This window comes from Mesoplodon mirus (assembly GCF_964341445.2).
Source record: "Mesoplodon mirus genome assembly, chromosome: 7".
NCBI lineage: Eukaryota > Metazoa > Chordata > Mammalia > Artiodactyla > Ziphiidae > Mesoplodon > Mesoplodon mirus.
This window is the reverse complement of record NC_138983.1, coordinates 127,424,571-127,443,165: the sequence shown is the minus strand read 5'-3', so window position 1 is coordinate 127,443,165 and position 18,595 is coordinate 127,424,571. Positions and strand designations below refer to the sequence as shown.

The following is an 18,595-nucleotide window of genomic DNA, read 5'->3' as shown; positions in this document are numbered from 1 at the left end:
CAAGTTCTAACCCACAACCAAATGATAGTTACTTTTATCACAGTCCCCACTTTACAGATGAGAAAAGTGAGGCGCTCTAAGTTTACATATCTTGCCCAAGGTCACAAAGATAATTAGGGGAGCTGGGACTCAAATCCAGGCAGTCTGGATCCAGGGGCTGTGCTCTGGACTCTCCTATATTCTAGAAGGAGCAGCCTGTTCAAGGAAGGGGAATGAAGATGCCCGTACTAGCTGATGGACTTATTTTTCTGATTGACATTTTTGCTACAACTTCACCCTTCAAAGATGCTTGTTCTCCCATCCTCTCTCTACATGTCCCTTCCTCCCTGCAGGAACTTCGTAGACCCAATGTACGTGTCACCAACCCCATCTCACCATCTGGGCCCTGTCTCTGATCCTCCCACTCCAACACCACAGCCTCGCTGCCCATTCGCCTGTCAAAGGATGACCAGTTGTCCAGTTTATAAACTCCAATTTGACTTTAATAAATTAAATTCCAGGCCATCACACAGCAATGGACATCATCATCTCCCACTATACAGAGGTGCAGCTCTGCTGCTGCTCCATCATCACACACTCTGTAAATAAAGCCCCTAAAGCCACCTCTCGGGGGAAGGCTTCCCATCAGGCTCCTGGCTCCCTCCTTCCAACAGAGCCACTGCTCACAGAGAAGGCATCAAGTACAAAAACGGTAACAAAGGGGGAGGGAGGCATGAGGAGCAGAAGGGGAGGCAGGGAGGTGGGGAGTACCTGCCCCCCATCCCGGGCACCGGCCGGGCTTTCTATGAGCTGTCAGTGTCCTCAGAGGCAGACACTGGTGCTGGTCGGAGTGGGGACCTGAGGGAGGTGAGGGCGCCCCATCCGAAAGGGAATTGCCTACCCTCCTGGGATAGGGAGGAAGGGTCACCTGGGAGAGATGCCCTCTATTACCTGTTCACTGAGGGTCCAGGACCACACATATAAATAGAAAAGAGAATAAATAAGGGAGGAAGGATCAGCTGAGGAGCCGAGCACCCCGGGACTCCTCTGAGGGGCCAGTGCCCACAGCAGGCCAGCGGGTCCGATGAATGCCCACACGCGCCAGGACGGAGCCTCCTCTTTCTCCGGGCCTCCCGCTCCCTCCTCTATGTCCTCAGCAACGGGCGTCCACCTCTCACATGCTTCCCGTTGCAAGTCCCCTTCCAACTAGCCCCACAGCCCAGGGTGGACAGGGCTTCCTGGAACCCAGAGGGCCTCCCTGGCCCAGGCTACTGGGAATCCAGGAAGGGGAATGGAAGGGAATGTGGGGAAGGGGCTGAGAGGACGCCTGCCCTCTCCTAGCTCAGGAGGTGAGCAGGGCCCTCAGAGCTGGGGGCTGGGGTTGCCATTGGCCTTGGGTTTGGATTTGAAGGAAAAGCGCTTGATAAGACGGCGAGAAAAGCTGCCAGCCTTCTTTCGGACGCTGGGTGTGGCCGTCGTGTTGGAGAGGTCATCGTGTGATTGGCTCAGACCGGCTTCCTTCTGACGAGGCCTCCGGCGGAAGATGAGCTTAGTGCCACTGCGCAGGAAGCTCACTGTGAGGGGAGAGGGGAGGCTGAGGCAGAGAGAGGGGCCCCGGGGGGAGCAGAGGAAGGACAAGCATGAAGGGGTCCAAGATGCGGAACAGAACAAACATGCCCTTTATCCTTCCTGAGGAAAACGTGGTGATGCTTGTGGGATTCCGCCCCTGAGGTGGAATGTCACGGGGCTGGCTGCTCCATGAGGACAGATTGATGACTGGGCCTCTTTACTATGGAAAGACAAAGGCGGAGCAAAGGGTGTTCCTAAAAGCCATGAAGGGACAAAGCGGGTTGCCGCTGACTTGCTGACCAAATTCCAGGCTGTGAGCAGGAAGCAGTGTGTCTGGAAAACTTCAAAGAGGTAAATTCAGGACGAATACAATGAGAAGGGTGCTTACACGGCAGGCTTCGGACTTAGGACTCTCATTACCCCAAGAAGTGATGCAGGCTTAAATCATAAATAGTTATATATACACTCGTGAGTGATAGACTCACTGGCAGAGGGATGTGGACGTCTGGGGCAAGCCCTTGAACCTGAGAAATTAGAAATACCACAGCTGTGCACAGACTGTGTCACCGCTAGAGGGGTACCCCTAGGGTTGCCTGGGGTAGGAATTCTTATTCTCATAGGGGAGAGAGTTAAGAATGAAAGGAAAGGGTGGGGGGCGAGAATAAAGGAAGGAGGATATGCGCTTAGATCCAAGAAGAAAGAAAAAGGGAGGTAAAAGGAAATATTTTTACATCTCTTCTTATCACCCAAGCCTGTTAGATCCAAGCCAAGACTCCAGACATCAAGTCCCCCCTCTCTACTCAAGCTTGGCTGAAACAGGCTGGGAACTCTGGGATCCCTTAGGGGAGGAAGGAGGAGATTGGCCCGAGGCTCCTATGTCCCTCAGTGTCCAGTGGGACCCAGGTGATGATACTGGGTATAGAAGAAGACGGGGGGCTGCCAATATCTCCCCACCTTTGTGATCCTTGAGGCTGCGGGTTTCCAGCGCACCAGTAGACCCTGTTTCCGACTCAACATCATCCACAGAGGGCCTCTCAGAAATGTCCGAACGTGTTGTCTCATCTGCTTCCTGGACACTCGTGGGACTGGAGAGGGCATCTAGGGGTCCCGGGGACATGGCTGGTGGGTCTGAGGGAGGTGAAGAGGGACCTCCACTGGGCCCTGCATCATCCTGCATTGAGGCTTCCAGGGATGCCGCATAGCCCAGGGATAGTGCCAACTCGTCCTGAGCAATGGGCACCTGGCAGGAGGGACAAGTTTTAATGGTCAGGAGTGACCAATGAGGGCTCTTTCCCTAGCCCAGCTCCTCTCCCCAGAGCCCTGTTACCTTGGAAACACCGGAGATGATGAGTGTGCTACGCTTGGTGGGTGTCTTCTTGGCTGCCCGCCCACTGGGCTCAGTCAGCTGGCGAATGGCTGTCTCTGCTACAGGGTCCAAGCCGTTGGAAAGGTGGCTCTCCCCTGCTGGATGATGGATACAGGGGATGGCTAGCCTGACTCCTCCCCAGCTCCTTCTTGGACCTGAACTCCTGTGCCCCACCCAAAATGGTTTTTGAGTCTGGGGCCCAGGTGCCAACCACCACTCACACTTCCCGATTCCCTACTCACGGCTGCTGCTGTGGGAGGTACTGCTGGGGCCACCGCTCTCGCTCAGCACAGTTGTTGTCTTCTCGGTCACCTCCACCTTGGACGGGGAGCGGGAGGGGGAGTCTGGTGGGTGGGGGAGGGTCAGTGAGCTGGGAGGTGCTTTAGAGTGGCCCCCACCCCCTACCGTCTTTATTGAGATGCAGACTTTGGTTGACTCAGAGGGTAGGGATGACTAAGGGATGATTAATCACAGGGGTGACTAAGAAGATGCCATGGGGACAAAAAGACACCACAGGAACCAATGGGAGCGTGGGAAAGTGCCAAGGGGCCCACCAAGGGCACAGAGAGATGCCATGAAAATATTGAGTGTGCAGAGATGGCAAAGGGGTCCAGTGGAGGTAGGGGGAATTCCATGGGACCCCTAGGGATGGGAGAAATGTCACGGAGGGCCCCTGGGAGTGGGAGAGTTGCCAGGGAGCCCACTGGGTTTGTTGGAGGGTCCCACAGGGTGCTGGAGGTTGAGGGGCGAGGGAGGGGCAACTGGGCAGCTGGGGCTGGGAAAAGGGAAGGGGAGAGACGTGTGAAAAGACAGAGGGGAACTTGGGGAGGTGGAAGTGTGAGAATACTGTAGGAGGGGCTGGTAGATCCAGGATTGAAGAGGGAGAGGACTGGTTAGGGAAATGGAGGGATGCAAGGGAAAGTTTGAGAGAGTCAAAGACAATGAGGAAGACGTGGGCGGAAAACAGGGAGAGTCGGAACTAGGGCTTTCCTTGCCCTTTCCCTGTCCAGCCACGGATCTGCGGTCTGGGGCCCCTGGCTAGAGCTGGGCTCCCAGGCTCCTCCTCTTTACCTAATTTGCCATCTACCCGGGGCCGGGACTGGACGGTGGTGACTGTGGTGACAATGGTGCCATCGGGCATGATGGTCCGGTCAAGCTCAATCTTCTTGGTAGGTGTGATGCTGGGGCGTGGAGTGGAGGGGGTGGGAGTGCCCAGGTTCCGGGGGGAGCCCTCCTCATACTGAAGCTGCCGAGGGGTGGAAGCGGAAAGAGGCAGGGCCTCAGAGACTGGTCTTCCCCCGTGTCCTCCCCCCTCCCCCCAGGGGGCAGCTTCTCACCTCTACTGCCATGGTGGCTGCCTGCCCCAGGGCTTTCCCTGGCCCAGGGGTGAGTGGGCACACCTGTCTTCGGGACAGTGGTCGGGAAGGGGAGGCCACAGACACTGTGGCCTGGCCCAAGAATTCAGCTGGGGAAAGGGGTGGCACTGTGAGCTGGGGCCATGACCAGGCCCTGCTCAGCACCCACCCAGAGGTGCTCCTTCCTGCCCCATACTCACTGTCTCCACAGCTGCTACTCCTCAGCACTTTGAGGATCAGCTCCCGGCTCTGGGGCCCCAGATCCCTGTGGCCAAGAAGAGGTAGGGCAGGGAGGGGGAAGATTAGCAAACTGAATCCACCCTTGAGTTGATCACAGGCCAGAGGCAGAGAGAGATGGAGGCAAATAAAATAGAACAGGCACTGCAATCATCCTCCAAATATGGCCTCTTCCCAAGAGAATGGGACGGGGCTGAGCAGGGACCGTACTACTCAGCTGGGCATTCAAATCCTCCACGCTCCTGCCCCATCCTGCCTTCGCAGTCTCCCTCTACGGCAAATAACTCTCTTTTTCCTTTACTCAAGCTGTTCCCTCTGCCATGAACGCTTTTCTCTAACACTCCGTTAAAATCCTACTCTTGCTCGAAGGTGTGATTTAAGTGCCACCTCCTCCGTGAAGCCTACTCTGATCCTTAACCTATGGGAATTAAGCTCCCCCATCTAAGCACTTCCACAGCACTTTGTGTAAACCTGGACTGGAGCACTTATACCATCTTCTTTACGTACACCTGTCTCTGCTTCTAGCCTGTGATCAACTCAGGGCGGGGGTGTATCTTGGTTATATCTGGACTAGGCAAGGGCCTGGCAGACAGTAGAGGCTCACACCAAGGTTTACTGAAAACAGAGCTGATTCATGCCAGGGCTCTGCTGGAAGGCTCTGATCCCCAGTCCAGCCATGGGAGCAAGGGTGGGGGCTGGGGAGTCACTCCTTACAGTGCCAGGTCCTCGCTCCACTCCACCTCAGGCCCAGCCCTCATGGGCTTGGTCCACTTCTGTTGCATGGGGTTGTCGAGCTCAGCTACACAGCACACTTCCCCAGTGCCTGTGGGGAGCCGGAAATTTGAAAACACTCAGTTCCAAGCTGAGAGGCCACTGAGGAGCAGAGAGGCCATGCCCTTGGCAGGGGTGCCAGGAGCACCTGCAACCATAGCCTCGGCAGTCCCCCAGAAGCTTCTGGCTCTCACCTTCCAGCTCACGTCCCAGGTGAGATGCTCGAAGCTGCCTTAGGAATAACCGGGTAGGTCTGGGGATGGCTGGCTGGGCTTGGGGCACCATAGGTGGCTTCTCACTGGGTACCTAAGAGCAGAAGGAGGTAAAAAGAGCAAGAATCCCGACACAGTACCCTGGGGACAGTATGCATGCAAACTATCTGCTTTGAGCACCTACTCACCAGGCCCCCAGGGGCAGAGCAAGCCCTGAGGTTGACCATCATAGCTGGCTGGGTGCTGACTATGGAATCCTCGATCAGCTCCTCGATAGTGGAGAGCTCTACTTGCTCCTCACCTCTCTGCAGGGCGGAGAACAAGGAGGTGAGGCCCCCAGCTCCGCCTCCCCCTCCCTGTTCTGTCGCTTCTCTCCCAGCCCTGCCCCCTTACCTCTCTGTTCTGCAGCTTGGGAAGCACTGTCAGCCTGAGATCTGGGCGATCCGTGAAGGCCCAGGATACAAGCAGGCCCTCGCCAGGGATTTCCTCCAGGTTTACTTCCAACTGGGGACAGGGGACAAAGGGACTGGGTTGACTTGCCCCACTCCTCCAACTACTCCCAACCCCCACCCCAGGACCCTCCCTTCCCAAATTCTGTCTTAGAGAGGAACCGAACTGAAAAGGCCGAGGCAACTGAACGGCCCGCCCCCTGCCCAACTCAGTTTCCCACATCCTCCTCCACCTGTGTTGGTGGCAGTGTCAGAGTGACGTGGTAGGTCTCCATGGAGACGGCAGCGGGGGACTGCTGGGTCACAGAGACTGGAAACATCACCTCCTCAGCAGAGAGCTGGCAATGCAGCACCTGAGACAGGCGAGGCACGGAGGCAAGGAGGGTCACGCACGGAGGAAGGGCGCTCAACTTGGCCCTGCCCTGTCCTGCCCGACAACGGTTCCGCAGACCCCTCTCCACTTCGGTTTTCCTTGGGAATCACCTTTTGGGGGTCATGAGCCCATAAAAGAATGATAAAAGCCAAAGACTCCTCTCTCCAGAAAAATGCAAATATGCACACATGTACTACAGTTTGCATGTAACTTTAGTGGGATTTTCAGACCTCCTGAAACCAATCCTGGGATCCCTAAGGCATTCAAAGACTTTCAGGTTAAGAACGCTCAGACTAAAGGGAACTCAGGATCAGCCCCCACTCCAGCCCTAAAGAAGGCAGTGCCCCATCAGACCCTTACCATGGTGCGCTCTGATTGGTCTGTGCAGGTCACATGACTGATGCTGGCTTTGGGTGGGAGTTGGGGCACCTCCTCAAAGGCGATTTGGATGGAGCTCTGAGGGAGTAATGTGGACATAGGATCAGGTCTCTGGAGCTGCCCCCCACAGGGCTGGCCTACTCAGTTGCTGGCTAGGCCCTGGCACTGCGGAGGCCTCAGCTGCAGGCTGGCTTCTGGCCCCTCCTTGGCTCAGCGCTTTAGGACAGCAAGTGTTCCCCCTGAAGTCCGCCTCTCCGGGGCCTGCAGCTGCTAGGGAGAGCTGGGAAGCTAGACCGCCTCAGAGACCACATCACCTTGAGCTGAAGACCCTAGACTTCTCCTGGAATGCCAGGAGCCTCCCTCTTCTCCCCCACCTTCCTCTTCATCCCCGCCCTACCCTGGAAGAAAGGTGTGCATAGAAAAAAAATAATAAAGGTGTTGGTGCCACCTGCATATCGTAGCTGGGCAGAGAGAGACACAGCTGAGCTAAGGATGAAAGCAGTAGGGCCCCTTATTCAAGACAAGAGCTAAACCTTCCTCCAGATAAGTAGGATGTAGAGGCCTAAGAGTAGGACTCTATCCATATTCTTGGAGATGAAGACTAGCTCAGCATGGCCTTGGGGAACTTTACCAGAGGAACTGGGAAGAAAAGCAAGCTCAGAGGGCTCAAGGGCCAGAGACTTGGCTAATTCCTCAAGGCAGACAGCAGGGTGGCTTTAGGGAGCAGAAAGCTGCTTAGCTTAGGTGTTGTAAGAGCTTCCTAATTCTTCCACAGCAGTGGAAACCAACTGCTGCAGCCCCATCCAGAGAGCAGGATGGGAAGAATTGAGGAGGGGGCACAGACTGAGCTGGCAGCTCCTCCTTGGGTCTTGGGATGGGAGGAAACAAATCCACAGGGCTCATTTGCCTGGCAAACCAGGGAAAGCCAACTTCTCTGCTACTGTAGCGGTCTTGTTCAAAAGCCAGGCCAAGGGAGATGACTGCTGGGAACGCCAGTCTCCCCACCCCCTGCAAGGGAGGCTAATGTCCAGCTGAGTCAGCTGTCCTGGGGAGTCAGTCCTGACCCAGGGACAAGGTACAGGGAGAGCTGGGTGGAGGGTTTAGTTCAAGGCATAGACTGACAGCTGCCGTCTGGCTTTCAGGTCAGCTGGGCAGAGGAAGCAGAGCAATTTCTTGCGTGGCCACTTCTGTTTCCAGGCATCTGGGGAGCTAGTGGAGGAAAACCCTCAGACTAGTGGTGGCTGGAAATGGAGAACCCTCTGAGCCAGGGGCTAATAGGCTGCGAGGGCCAAGATGAGTGTGGACCCCAAGAGAGGGAGGTCTCCACTTCCCACCCCACCTCAGTCTTATGACCACGCTTCCTGCCCCACTTCCTGGGAGGCCAGCTGCCCATGGTGCAATGGGAGGAAGTAGGCTGGGTTAGTCTGTGACTGACCCTCAAGGGGCAGCTCTAGGCTCATCTACTGGGCGGGGCATGGATTGTCAATCTCCTTTCCACCTGAATACCTTTCCCTCAACACAGACACTGCAGGGAGCATGGAGAAGGACGTGTTAAGACTGCAGCAATGAAATTACTGAGGGATGGGGTGGGGGGGAATTCAGGCTCCCCGGAGACCTGCCTGATCACACCAGGGATCTGGGGCATGAAGTGCTGACTGGGTGTGGTGGCATGAGGACCTGGCAAATTCCTTCCACAGGTGCACATGTCTCCCTTCTAACCCCCAGCAGCGCCGCCCCACCCACCCAAGCCACACACACAACCAGCACCCAGGCTGGGCGGAAGTGCCCCGGGGCACAGGGATTAGCGTTGCTGTGAGAACAGCAAGTTGTGCACTGGTCTGGAGCCAGAGAGTACCTAGACCGCAAGAATAGAGGATTTGGGACACAGCCGGATTTCTACAACCTCCAGCCTCACTCGCACCCTTTTCTCTGATCCCGGAGGAAAAGAGAGGCCATAGGGTTCCCCAGTTGCTCCCCACCCCCATACGTGCCTCTTGGCCTGAGCAGTCCCTCCTCTAGAAGAAAAGGCTGAGTGACGGGACCACCTAGGTCCTCCTGTCCAACTCACCCCATCCCTGCAGGCCTGCTCGTTCAACGCTCGCACCCAAGCCCGCTGCCAGTTCTCCCGGAAAGACTTGAAGGCGAAGAGCGACGCCAGGAGGCCCCGGACGCCTGGCTTCTCAGGGGCGCCGGCCCGAGTCGCCCGCAGCCTCAGCAGCGAGCGCCAAGCGCCCAGCTCCCGCAGGGAGCCGGCGGGCTCGGCAGCTAAGGCGGGTCCCGGGCCCCGGCCCCCGCGGGCCCGCGCCAGCCACAAGCCCCGGGCATACTGCAGCAGCCAGCCCAACACCGTAAGCAGCGAGGCGGCGAAGAGGACCAGCAGGGCCGCCCAGCCCACGTCCCGCTGCCCCCAGTCTGGATCCATGCTCCGCGCGGGCTCAGGTCCCGGTTCCGGCTCGGGCTCAGCCGCTGCCCCGGGGGAGCATGGCCCGGGCGGGCCGCGGGGCGGGGGCGGGCTCCCCCGGGGCTGGGCGCGCGGGATCGGGGCTCTCCGGGGCTGGGTGCCCGGGACTAGTGGGTGCCACAGATCGAGGAGAGGAGGTTCCTGGGGGGTCGCGACGCCGGGATCCCTCTCTCCGGAGTCCGGGGCCCTCCTCGGTTGGTCCGGCAGTCCAACCCGGGTTAGTCTCCGGCCAGCGCCCGACTCCTCCCACGGCGGGGGCCCCGCCGGACCCGGGCGGGGACTCGTCTGTGGGGACGCTGGGGCTCGCAGGCCGGCACCGGCTCCAGGAGGGCTGCGTGCGCAGAGCTGACACTGACAACACGGCCGGCCCCCCCGCCCCCATCCGGCCTTAAAGGAGCCGCACCCGAGGCGGGCGGGGCTTAGAGAGCCCGGCGTTCCAGCGCTAGAAGAGGGTGGGAGGAGGAGCGGAGAGCGGAGGAGGTTCTAGGGTTGGAAATAGGCGGGATCTTTAACTACCCCGCCCCATCCTGGAATCGGGGGTACTCCTGCTCCCCCGAGCTCAAGGCGACAGTAAGCAAGAGTAATTTCACTCACCTGAGATGACGCCTCTGCTTTCCCCTACGTTCCTTAGCTTTCCATAGTTTGGACGCCTGTGGGGTTAAAAAGGAGGTGACCCCTGTGGATAGCATCAACCCCTTATCCCAACACTCCCAGGCTCAGCAGCTTCTTGGTTCCTATGTCCTGGCGGAAGCTAGGCCCTGGGTATGTAGCTGCAGAGCATCCCTCCTAGATAGAAGTGACTGGCAGAGGTCCAGCTGATACCGACCCGAGAGGAACCAGAACCTGAACCTGGTAGAGGTTGAGAATAGAACATGGAACATTGAACCCCCTCCTCCACCCCCATCCTCTTCCCTCTGGAGCCAGGACCAAGGGACACCCTATTAACCTCCTTGCTCGTGTGGGTTTATTCTGGAGATATTTCCAAAGCCTGGGGCTGCTTCTGTTTTTAAAAATAATTTATTTCCATAGTAACAGCTCCTGCCTATGGAGCACGTGTAGGGGGGGTGGCAACGAGGAGGGAGCTGGCAATGCAGCACTGGACTATCAGTAGATTCAGCCAGAAGACCCTGCCATCCAAATATGTGACATCCCAGCAAGAACCCCAAAAATTATGTTATAGGTACACTCTGGCCTCAGGATCCATTCCTTTTCCTAGATTTAAGGGAATGAATTCCATCCCTATAGGACAGAGGCTTGTCACTGCTTTCTGGAGGCAGGGGAAGGAAAATCCTACAAAAGGATTCAAAGGAATCCCCATTCCCCAAGAGGCCCTTTTTCTCCACATACATATGGCAGGCCTTCCTTAGAGAGGTGAACAGAGAGGCGTTAAGTATCTCTCTCCCAAATCCAGTCGTTAGTCTGAGCAGTGAGCAGATAGGAGTAAACAATGTCTTCTAAAGTGCGGGGTTGCAGAGCTAAGCAGAGCCTGGCAGGTCAGCGACAGGGTGCCTGAGCCACAGGAGGTGGTAGGAAAGCCTGGGGCATCCCCAGATTTCACTCTAAGGAATGGGGTAGGGTGATGGGGTAACCTTGCTGTGACCCTGCCCATGCATTATCACTGGACCTCCAAAACCATAGAAGATTCTAGAGTGTGGATTTTTAATCTTGGGGGGAGAAGAAATGAAGGGAGGAGAGAACTCAGGGACACAGAAGGAAGCTGTCAGTGGGCAGAGCAGCTAGGGCTAGGGGAGCAGGTTATGTGGAAAGTTGTCCAGGTACAGTTTCACTATGAAGACCCTCTTCCCCCAAGAACCCTTTTCAGGGTTCTTCAGAGTTCATCTCAGGTCTCTGAGTTGTTGGGTTTACTTCAACTCCTCCACTGAGTGCTTGGTCCTGTGCTGCCAGATACTGCTTCACAATTCAGTCTTATATTAGTCTCTCTACTTAGTCCTCCCAATCTTCCATCCACTTATTACTAGACCTCTTGTACTTATTTCATTCTGCCTTATAGCCTAGCTGGTTATTTATATGTCTGTTTTTCCCACTCACCAGAAAGCTGCTTAAGAGTGGAGACCCTGTCTTACTCATCTCTCTTCCCTCATATTGACTCAAGGTGCTTTAATATGATGAAGTAGACTCCTTGGGGGAAAACAATTGCATTTATATCACTTTGTGTCCCCACAGTACTTAAAAGTTTCCCATGCACATACTAGGGGTTAGCAAATTCTTTGTAATTTTAAGAAGTCTAACAGAAAATATTCCAATATACATGTAAACACTGAGAATTTCTATATTGTTTCCACCTTTTGAAAACCCATTCATGTCATCCAAGTGGAATGGGAGATCTTGGGGCTTGCTATCAGCTAACAACTTTCGATAAACTGACAGGAGAGAGGTGGGAAGAAATGGTAAAAGAGTAACTCAGCTGCTTGTAAAGAGCCACAGATATGGTCCTGCAAGTGTCATAGATCCAGACTCTCCAAAGCTGTCTCATATGGACTTTTTCAGCACTGTGAAACATTTCTGGGACAGTCTTTGTCAGGCAATCAGCCTTAATAGTGCATTAGCTTTGCTTACTGGGAGGCACTCAGAGCTCCCCAGTAGGAGATGTGCATCTCAGACCTTGTCTACTCAGCCCAAGAAACCAGCTGAAACTCACCTGATCCATGGGTCCTAGGACCAGCTTCAGCATTTAGGCAAATGCTTTCAACTTGTACCAGGACAGGCACAAAATTTCAAGTGTGGCCAAGTCATGTGTGTGTTTGTTTCTCCTGGTGAGTCTGATAGTCAACTGGGCATTTACCATCATGGGAACAAAAATATTCAAATTATATGACAAGTATCCAAGTAACCATGTTCTGATGGTAACATGTATGCATGGATGATGAAGCCCCAGTGTCTTGTTTTTGAACAAGTATCCCCTACCCTCTTCCAGGGGTGTGTGTGTGGGAGGGCTAAAAATCTCTGGAGAAGAAAGAGACAAAGGTGCCCAATGCCAAGCTGGGAAGGAAGAGTTATTAGGATTGGCCTCCTAATAAAACAGGAAGTAGTTACAGACTGTCCCTCAGATCTCCAGGGAGTCTCAGCCTGCTCCTGAGCAACAAGATAACTGAATGCTGCCTCCTCTGGGGCTCCGACAAGCTCCTCCTTTCCACCTGCTCCTGGCGTCTCACTTTCCCTGTTTGGAAGGCCCTTCCACTCTTGCCACCTACTGAAATCCTTAGAGACACTACTCTTCCTCAAGGTCCTCTCACTTCCCCTGGTCACAACTAATTGCTCTCTCCATGTGCTTCTATTGCCCTCTGTACCTCTTTCAGATCCAGACTCATTATGTGTGATGATGCCTTGTATACAGATATCTGTGTGTCCTTAGCCCCATAGGAACACACTGTGGAACAGAAAACACTTTGCCTCTAGGGAATTTCCAGTCTAAGAGGCACAGATGCACACTCATGCACCCGTGTGCAGGTACACACACACACACACACACAGAGAGAGAGAGAAAAACAATACCAGTGGGATAGTAAGTACTGAAACTTTGGAGGAATACTACTATCAAGTAATTACTGGGATTACTTTATATACATGGTTTGAGTTGTGAATTAGAGCCACCTTCGAGTAGAAAGGACATTTCACATCTGGTTTTGAGAGACAGGAGGGCCTATCTTTGGCCTAAAAGGAGTCAACCTGACCCTGACTCCTTATTCAAGAGTGAACAAAATGTCAGCATACTTCAGTCGTCTCCCGCACTTCCTGGTGATGAATTCTTCTCTGAGGACTAGAAATCATTTGCCACCTAAGAGCTTGTGTGTCTGTGAAAGAGAATGAGATGCTGGTGAACTGTTATTTGCAAGGAAACAGATGCCAAGCAAAAGGCACCTAGCCTGGAGAAGAACCTGCCTGGGAATTCCTCACACTTACCGGAAGCCAGCCACTTGTGGGTCTGGTTCTCCTACTTAGCTCTTTCCAAAGCCTCAGCCTCACCTCCTCCGACTGGGAGCCTGGCACAGTGCAATGATCCAGGACCAAGGAAAGTCAAGAACGGGGTTAAATCCAAGACCTGAGGGCATGAGGGTACTCCCAGCCCCTTCAGTGCTGAAGTACCCCCTCAGTGTTGCCCGGCAACTAACTGCTACTGCGGGGGCAGAAGGCGGGTGGGATGATGAAGGAAAAGTAGCTGGATCAATGACACGGAAAAACATGAAGTGGGAGGGGCTTTTCAAGTGTCCGCGCTTTAAATTTTACATCATCTTCCAAATTGTAGCTGTGTTTCGGGGAACTGAGTTGTGTTTACCTTGGCTTCCTTCCCAACGCTGACTATGTTAGCAACAGGTTTTCTACACCGAGCAGGTGCTGCTCCACATCCTCATCCCGCCTGCCCTGCCCCTTGCTTCCAGTAGCCATCTTCCAGTCTCCAGAGGCGTCCCAGAGTAAACGCGGGGCATTGGCCCTTTAAACGCGACCAGCGAAGGCCGACGGAGCTAAACCTGACGTGGAACGAAGAGTAAGCGGCGTCAGACACGTGGTACAAGGAGGCGCTCATCTTGGAACCGGGCAAGGAGTTTTTCCGCTTTGGGCTGTACATCTTTAATATGATGTTAGGAAAGTATCCGCCTTTGTTTGTCCTTCTTTAATTGCTTTTCCAATCCCCTCTTGATGATTCAACTCTCGAATAAAGGGTTTAGTTTAAAATCACACTTCTGTCCCTACTCTTATGCCCATATTAAAAATGGCCGCCGCCTTCCACAACGACAGTTGCTCTGCGAACTAGATCCGGGTGGAAACAGTGGGCAGGCAGATGCAGTGGGGCAGAGGCAAGGTTGCTTTATAGAGGCTCGCGGGAGTCCGGAAGGCGGCTCAGGTCAGAGTTGTTGGGTTTCGCTCAGGGTGGTGTGGGAAGATCCAGCCTGTGGCGAGCGGCCACTCCTTACTGCTGGGGCCACAGGGCTTCTGCCCAGCTTGCCCGTTAGCTAAGGAGGGGGCCGACCGGGCCCCCTGGCCGGTCACCATGTGGGCCTTCCCGGAGTTAACGATGCCGCTGTTGGTGAATTTGATCGGCTCGCTGCTGGGACTTGTAGCCACACTCACCCTCATCCCTGCCTTCCGTGGCCACTTCATCGCCGCACGGCTCTGCGGCCAGGACCTCAACAAATCCAGCCGGCAGCAAATGTGAGGGGCCGCGCGCTGGTCCGGGGCAGTGGGGAAGGGGTGGGCAGGCAGGGGCGGGGACTGGAGTGCTGGACTGCGAGCGGAGACGAAATGCTAACCCAACAGCCAGCCCGGGACTCTGGGAGGTGGAGGGCAGATCTGGTTAGCATTGGGGAAGGGGTGGAGGCGGGAAGGTGGGACCCTTGGGTGTATCTGGGACTCCAGTAGTGTTGCCCTTCCCCGCCCCCAAGTCAGGTTATGGTGATGCTTGCCCTAGTGAGTGACCACGCCCCCTTTCCTCTTCCCCCTCCCCCCGGCTTGCTGCTGGGCCACAGCCCAGAATCCCAGGGAGTGATCAGCGGTGCTGTTTTCCTTATCATACTCTTCTGCTTCATCCCTTTCCCTTTCCTGAACTGCTTTGTGGAGGAGCAGTGTAAAGCCTTCCCCCACCATGAAGTAAGTGGGTTAGTGAGGGCTGCTGCCTGTGGCTGGGACTGGGAGCTACTGGAGAGAGTTGGGGTTATTTGGGTGTGGGGGGGAGGGGCTGAGAACGAAAGAAAAGATGGGAATTCTTGAAAGGAACTGTGAAGTGGGAGTAGGCTGGAGCCATGACCTGCCCGAGCCCTCCCCAGTTTGTGGCCCTGATAGGTGCGCTTCTTGCCATCTGCTGCATGATTTTCCTGGGCTTCGCGGATGATGTACTGAATCTGCGCTGGCGCCATAAGCTGCTGCTGCCCACAGCTGCCTCACTACCTCTCCTCATGGTCTATTTCACCAACTTTGGCAACACGACCATTGTGGTACCGAAGCCCTTACGCCCACTTCTTGGCCTGCATCTGGACTTGGGTGAGTAGCACCGCCACTTCTGCCCCTGTGGCCCCTGCTTCAGGGCACCCTTGCCCTGTGAGATATCCAGCAGAGCATCCTTTCTGGTGCTCCACATTCTCCTCCCTGTTTTGTCCCTGTGTTTTCTTAGATCCTTTTGTTGGCCTTTCATCCCATCCTCTATCCTCACCACTTTTCTCAGAAGAATATCCTTAACTTCTCATTCTACAGGTGGCATTACTTCTCTTACTGTTTTCTCCCCCCAGGGATCCTGTACTATGTCTACATGGGGCTGCTGGCAGTGTTCTGTACTAATGCCATCAATATCCTGGCAGGAATTAATGGCCTAGAGGCTGGCCAGTCGCTAGTCATTTCTGCTTCCATTATCGTCTTCAACCTGGTGGAGCTGGAAGGTAGGTGGGATTGGACTAGGGAGAGAAGAGAAGTCTGAGTGTTAAGGAAGTTGCCTGATATCTGGCTTTGGGGAATTTGTTAAACGTGAGAAAGAAACTAAGATTTGTTAAATGTGAGAAAGGAAAATAGCAGCTCTGTCATTTATAACGGCATTGGCACTAATAGGTAGGCCATGGTCTTCGCCTATTGAACATAAACAACTTCATAAAACCTCAACATCAGACAGGGTCACTCTGTGACCTTGATAGAGTATGACCAAAACTAGACCCCTCTGTAACCATGTCTGAGCATAGACAAAACCACAGGAACATGGTTTTGGTGCATCTCACAAAAATGACCAAGATCCCCTTCTAGCTAACACGAGTGCTTGCTGCTTCCTTCCGATAACAACTCAGTTCCTCTCACTTCTTGGATAGAAATTATTAAGATGCCCAATCATCGCATTATCTCTGCTGACAGCACCCAGTGCAGGGCAGAACTCTGCCTCCTTGCATCCTCCCCAGAATTATTTAAAACAAATGCTATAAAAAGTCCTCCTAACACCTCCTTACTGAGGCATCCCATGGTTCCCCAGGGTGTGTGGGTTCCAGAGTTTCTCTTGTTTCAAGTCAGTAAACCCAGCTTTGTCTCCAGGCGTGTTTCTGGTGGTTTTCGGCTGATGGACATCCATAAGTACTTATTAAAGCACTTTAAAAATGTGATCTCACTTTAAACTCTGTAACAGCTCTATGTGGCAGGTGTTTTCATCAGCCTTTTTTCACAGATAGGAAACTGAGGCTCAGAGAAGTTAAATGTGTCATGATCAACGTCACACAGTTAGGAAGGAAAGCTGGCATTCAGACCTAGGTCTGAATGGTCTAAACCAAATGTAAGACAGTAACTAGTTTAGGAAGGGTTCATGAAAGAGGTGAAATATTGGGAACTGCGTGGGTGACATAAAAGGAATAGTGAGTTCTTGGGACTTGGAGAGGTGGATGATACAGCTTGGGACAGAACTCAGGGACAGACAAAAATAGGACCCAGGTGTGCAGGGGAAGTGGCTATCAACATTTCCTTCTTTCTTTTTCCCCTGCTTCCAAAGGTGATTATCGGGATGATCATGTCTTTTCCCTCTACTTCATGATACCCTTTTTTTTCACCACCTTGGGATTGCTCTACCATAACTGGTAAGTAGGCCTGTGGATAGTGGGACAGCTATTTGAATTTGTGGCCAGTACGGTCCTCCTCATTGTGACCCATCTCCTGACGGAGAGGCTGAACCTGCGCATCTCTGTATTGAGTGTTTTCTGGGTCTTTTTGGTAATATTCTTAAATCTTAAATATTCTCTACCCAATTGTAGCCGGGGGCAGGTGCTGTGGAGCCCCCAGGAATAGATGGATTCAGGGCCTTGTTTCCTGGAGAGTTGCTGGGAGAGCTGGAATGTCCTCTGAGCCAGAACTAGGGTCAGGGCTAGCCCAGTGAGCAGGGTGTGTGATGTGAGAGAAAGGATTGCTCATGCCTCTTGCCCCTGGCTCAGATCCTCTCCCCCACACAGGTACCCATCACGGGTGTTTGTGGGAGATACCTTCTGTTACTTTGCTGGCATGACCTTTGCCGTGGTGGGCATCTTGGGACACTTCAGCAAGACCATGCTACTCTTCTTCATGCCCCAGGTGTTCAACTTCGTCTACTCACTGCCTCAGCTCCTGCATATCATCCCCTGCCCTCGCCACCGTATGCCCAGGTAGCCACTTTGGGGCTTGAAAGGGACATCATAGCTTTTTCCCTTGGGATGCCTTAGACGTTTGCTGTGCAAAGGGAATGGGCCCAAAGAAGGGCTAACTCTTGCCATGCGGTTAGCCCTTTATACGTTACAAAGCACATTTGGTTCCACGATCTCATGTAATGTTCACAGCAGCTCTGATCACACAGACGCAAGCAGCAGAGCCAGAAATAGATCTCAGAGTGTTTGACTCCACCATTCAGTGCTCTTCCTATTAATGAACCACAGGGAGGAGAGTTCTTTGAGTAGTGGCCCAGTCACATGAAGCTGTCTTCCCCTGCAGACTCAATACCAAGACAGGCAAACTGGAGATGAGCTATTCCAAGTTCAAGACCAAGAGCCTCTCTTTCTTGGGCACCTTTATTCTAAAGGTAACAGGGTAACAAGGAGGTAAGGCTCTAGGCTGCCATTCGGAATTCAGGGAATGGGGAACCTAGGCCTACAATCACACCCAAGGGGAGTTTGGAAGCAGTGAGCAGATCCCCATTCCTGAAGCGTCGGTATTAGCTGAAGTTCTCTCCACTTTTGACCCCTCCAGGTAGCAGAAGGCCTCCGGCTAGTGACGGTGCGCCAGAGGGAGACTGAGGATGGTGCCTTCACGGAGTGTAACAACATGACCCTCATCAACCTGCTACTTAAAGTCTTGGGGCCCATGCATGAGAGGAACCTCACCCTGCTCCTGCTCCTGCTCCAGGTGCAGTGCTGTTGGTGACGCGGCTTACATGTCCTTGTCCCCCTTTCTCCGCGGTTCGTACTGTAGTTCATTTCTCCTTACAGGTCGTGGGCAGCGCTGTCACCTTCTCCATTCGGTACCAGCTTGTCCGACTCTTCTATGATGTCTGAGTCTGCTGATCCACTGTCCTATGCTTCACAGCCTCCAGATTTCCTGACTCAGGCCGACCTCTTCTAGACCAAGATTGCCTCCTGGCCCAGGCGTCTCCCACCCTTCATTCTCCTCCAGATTCTGTCCTCAGCATTTCCTTTCCCCTGGGCCGTTCTTGCCCCCTAATGACTATTGATGGGACTTTGCCTATGGCTTTCTTCTACTTGCCGCTCCCCCTCTCCGTCCCATCTTTGCAGCCTCCTAAGGTGGGGTACTGTAGCTTTGATGCAATTACCCACAACTCTGACGCTCAAGAAATATGTTGGGCCTGGGGATAGAACCCTGGCTGGGGATAGGGACACAGGCTCGAAGGTGACTTGACATTTGACTATAAATTAAGTATTCTGATGATTTAGCAGACTGGGGGGCCTGTGCTCCCAGTGGTGACAATAAACTGTCGTCTTTTTCTTGT

At 54.0% G+C, this 18,595-nt stretch overlaps 2 protein-coding genes across 8 annotated transcripts; one reads left to right on the top strand and one right to left on the bottom strand.

The window, feature by feature from the left end:
- Positions 1-460: 460 nt before the first annotated feature.
- Positions 461-13,498, bottom strand: C2CD2L (C2CD2 like). Of its 3 annotated transcripts, XM_082629695.1 has the most exons (16): positions 13,445-13,498; positions 9,745-9,800; positions 8,758-9,481; positions 6,672-6,767; positions 6,172-6,291; positions 5,883-5,993; positions 5,678-5,794; positions 5,472-5,583; positions 5,221-5,329; positions 4,470-4,534; positions 4,252-4,379; positions 3,986-4,160; positions 3,157-3,258; positions 2,876-3,012; positions 2,503-2,788; positions 461-1,553 (listed from the first exon to the last, which is right to left on the bottom strand). In XM_082629695.1, exons 3-16 carry the CDS (start codon positions 9,109-9,111, stop codon positions 1,342-1,344), a joined length of 2,124 nt encoding a protein of 707 aa, XP_082485821.1. In that variant the 5' UTR covers positions 9,112-9,481; positions 9,745-9,800; positions 13,445-13,498; the 3' UTR covers positions 461-1,341. The 3 variants fall into 3 exon arrangements, with proteins under 3 accessions (XP_082485821.1, XP_082485819.1, XP_082485820.1); XM_082629693.1 differs by lacking the exons at positions 9,745-9,800; positions 13,445-13,498 and having other exon boundaries at positions 2,876-3,009; XM_082629694.1 differs by lacking the exons at positions 6,172-6,291; positions 9,745-9,800; positions 13,445-13,498.
- Positions 13,250-18,593, top strand: DPAGT1 (dolichyl-phosphate N-acetylglucosaminephosphotransferase 1). Of its 5 annotated transcripts, none has more exons than XM_082629698.1 (9): positions 13,256-14,319; positions 14,634-14,754; positions 14,931-15,144; positions 15,390-15,536; positions 16,619-16,703; positions 17,073-17,261; positions 17,584-17,671; positions 17,839-17,994; positions 18,078-18,593. In XM_082629698.1, exons 1-9 carry the CDS (start codon positions 14,159-14,161, stop codon positions 18,141-18,143), a joined length of 1,227 nt encoding a protein of 408 aa, XP_082485824.1. In that variant the 5' UTR covers positions 13,256-14,158; the 3' UTR covers positions 18,144-18,593. The 5 variants fall into 5 exon arrangements, with proteins under 5 accessions (XP_082485825.1, XP_082485826.1, XP_082485824.1 ...); XM_082629702.1 differs by having other exon boundaries at positions 14,228-14,319; positions 14,731-14,754; positions 14,947-15,144; XM_082629701.1 differs by having other exon boundaries at positions 14,235-14,319; positions 14,731-14,754.
- Positions 18,594-18,595: the final 2 nt, after the last annotated feature.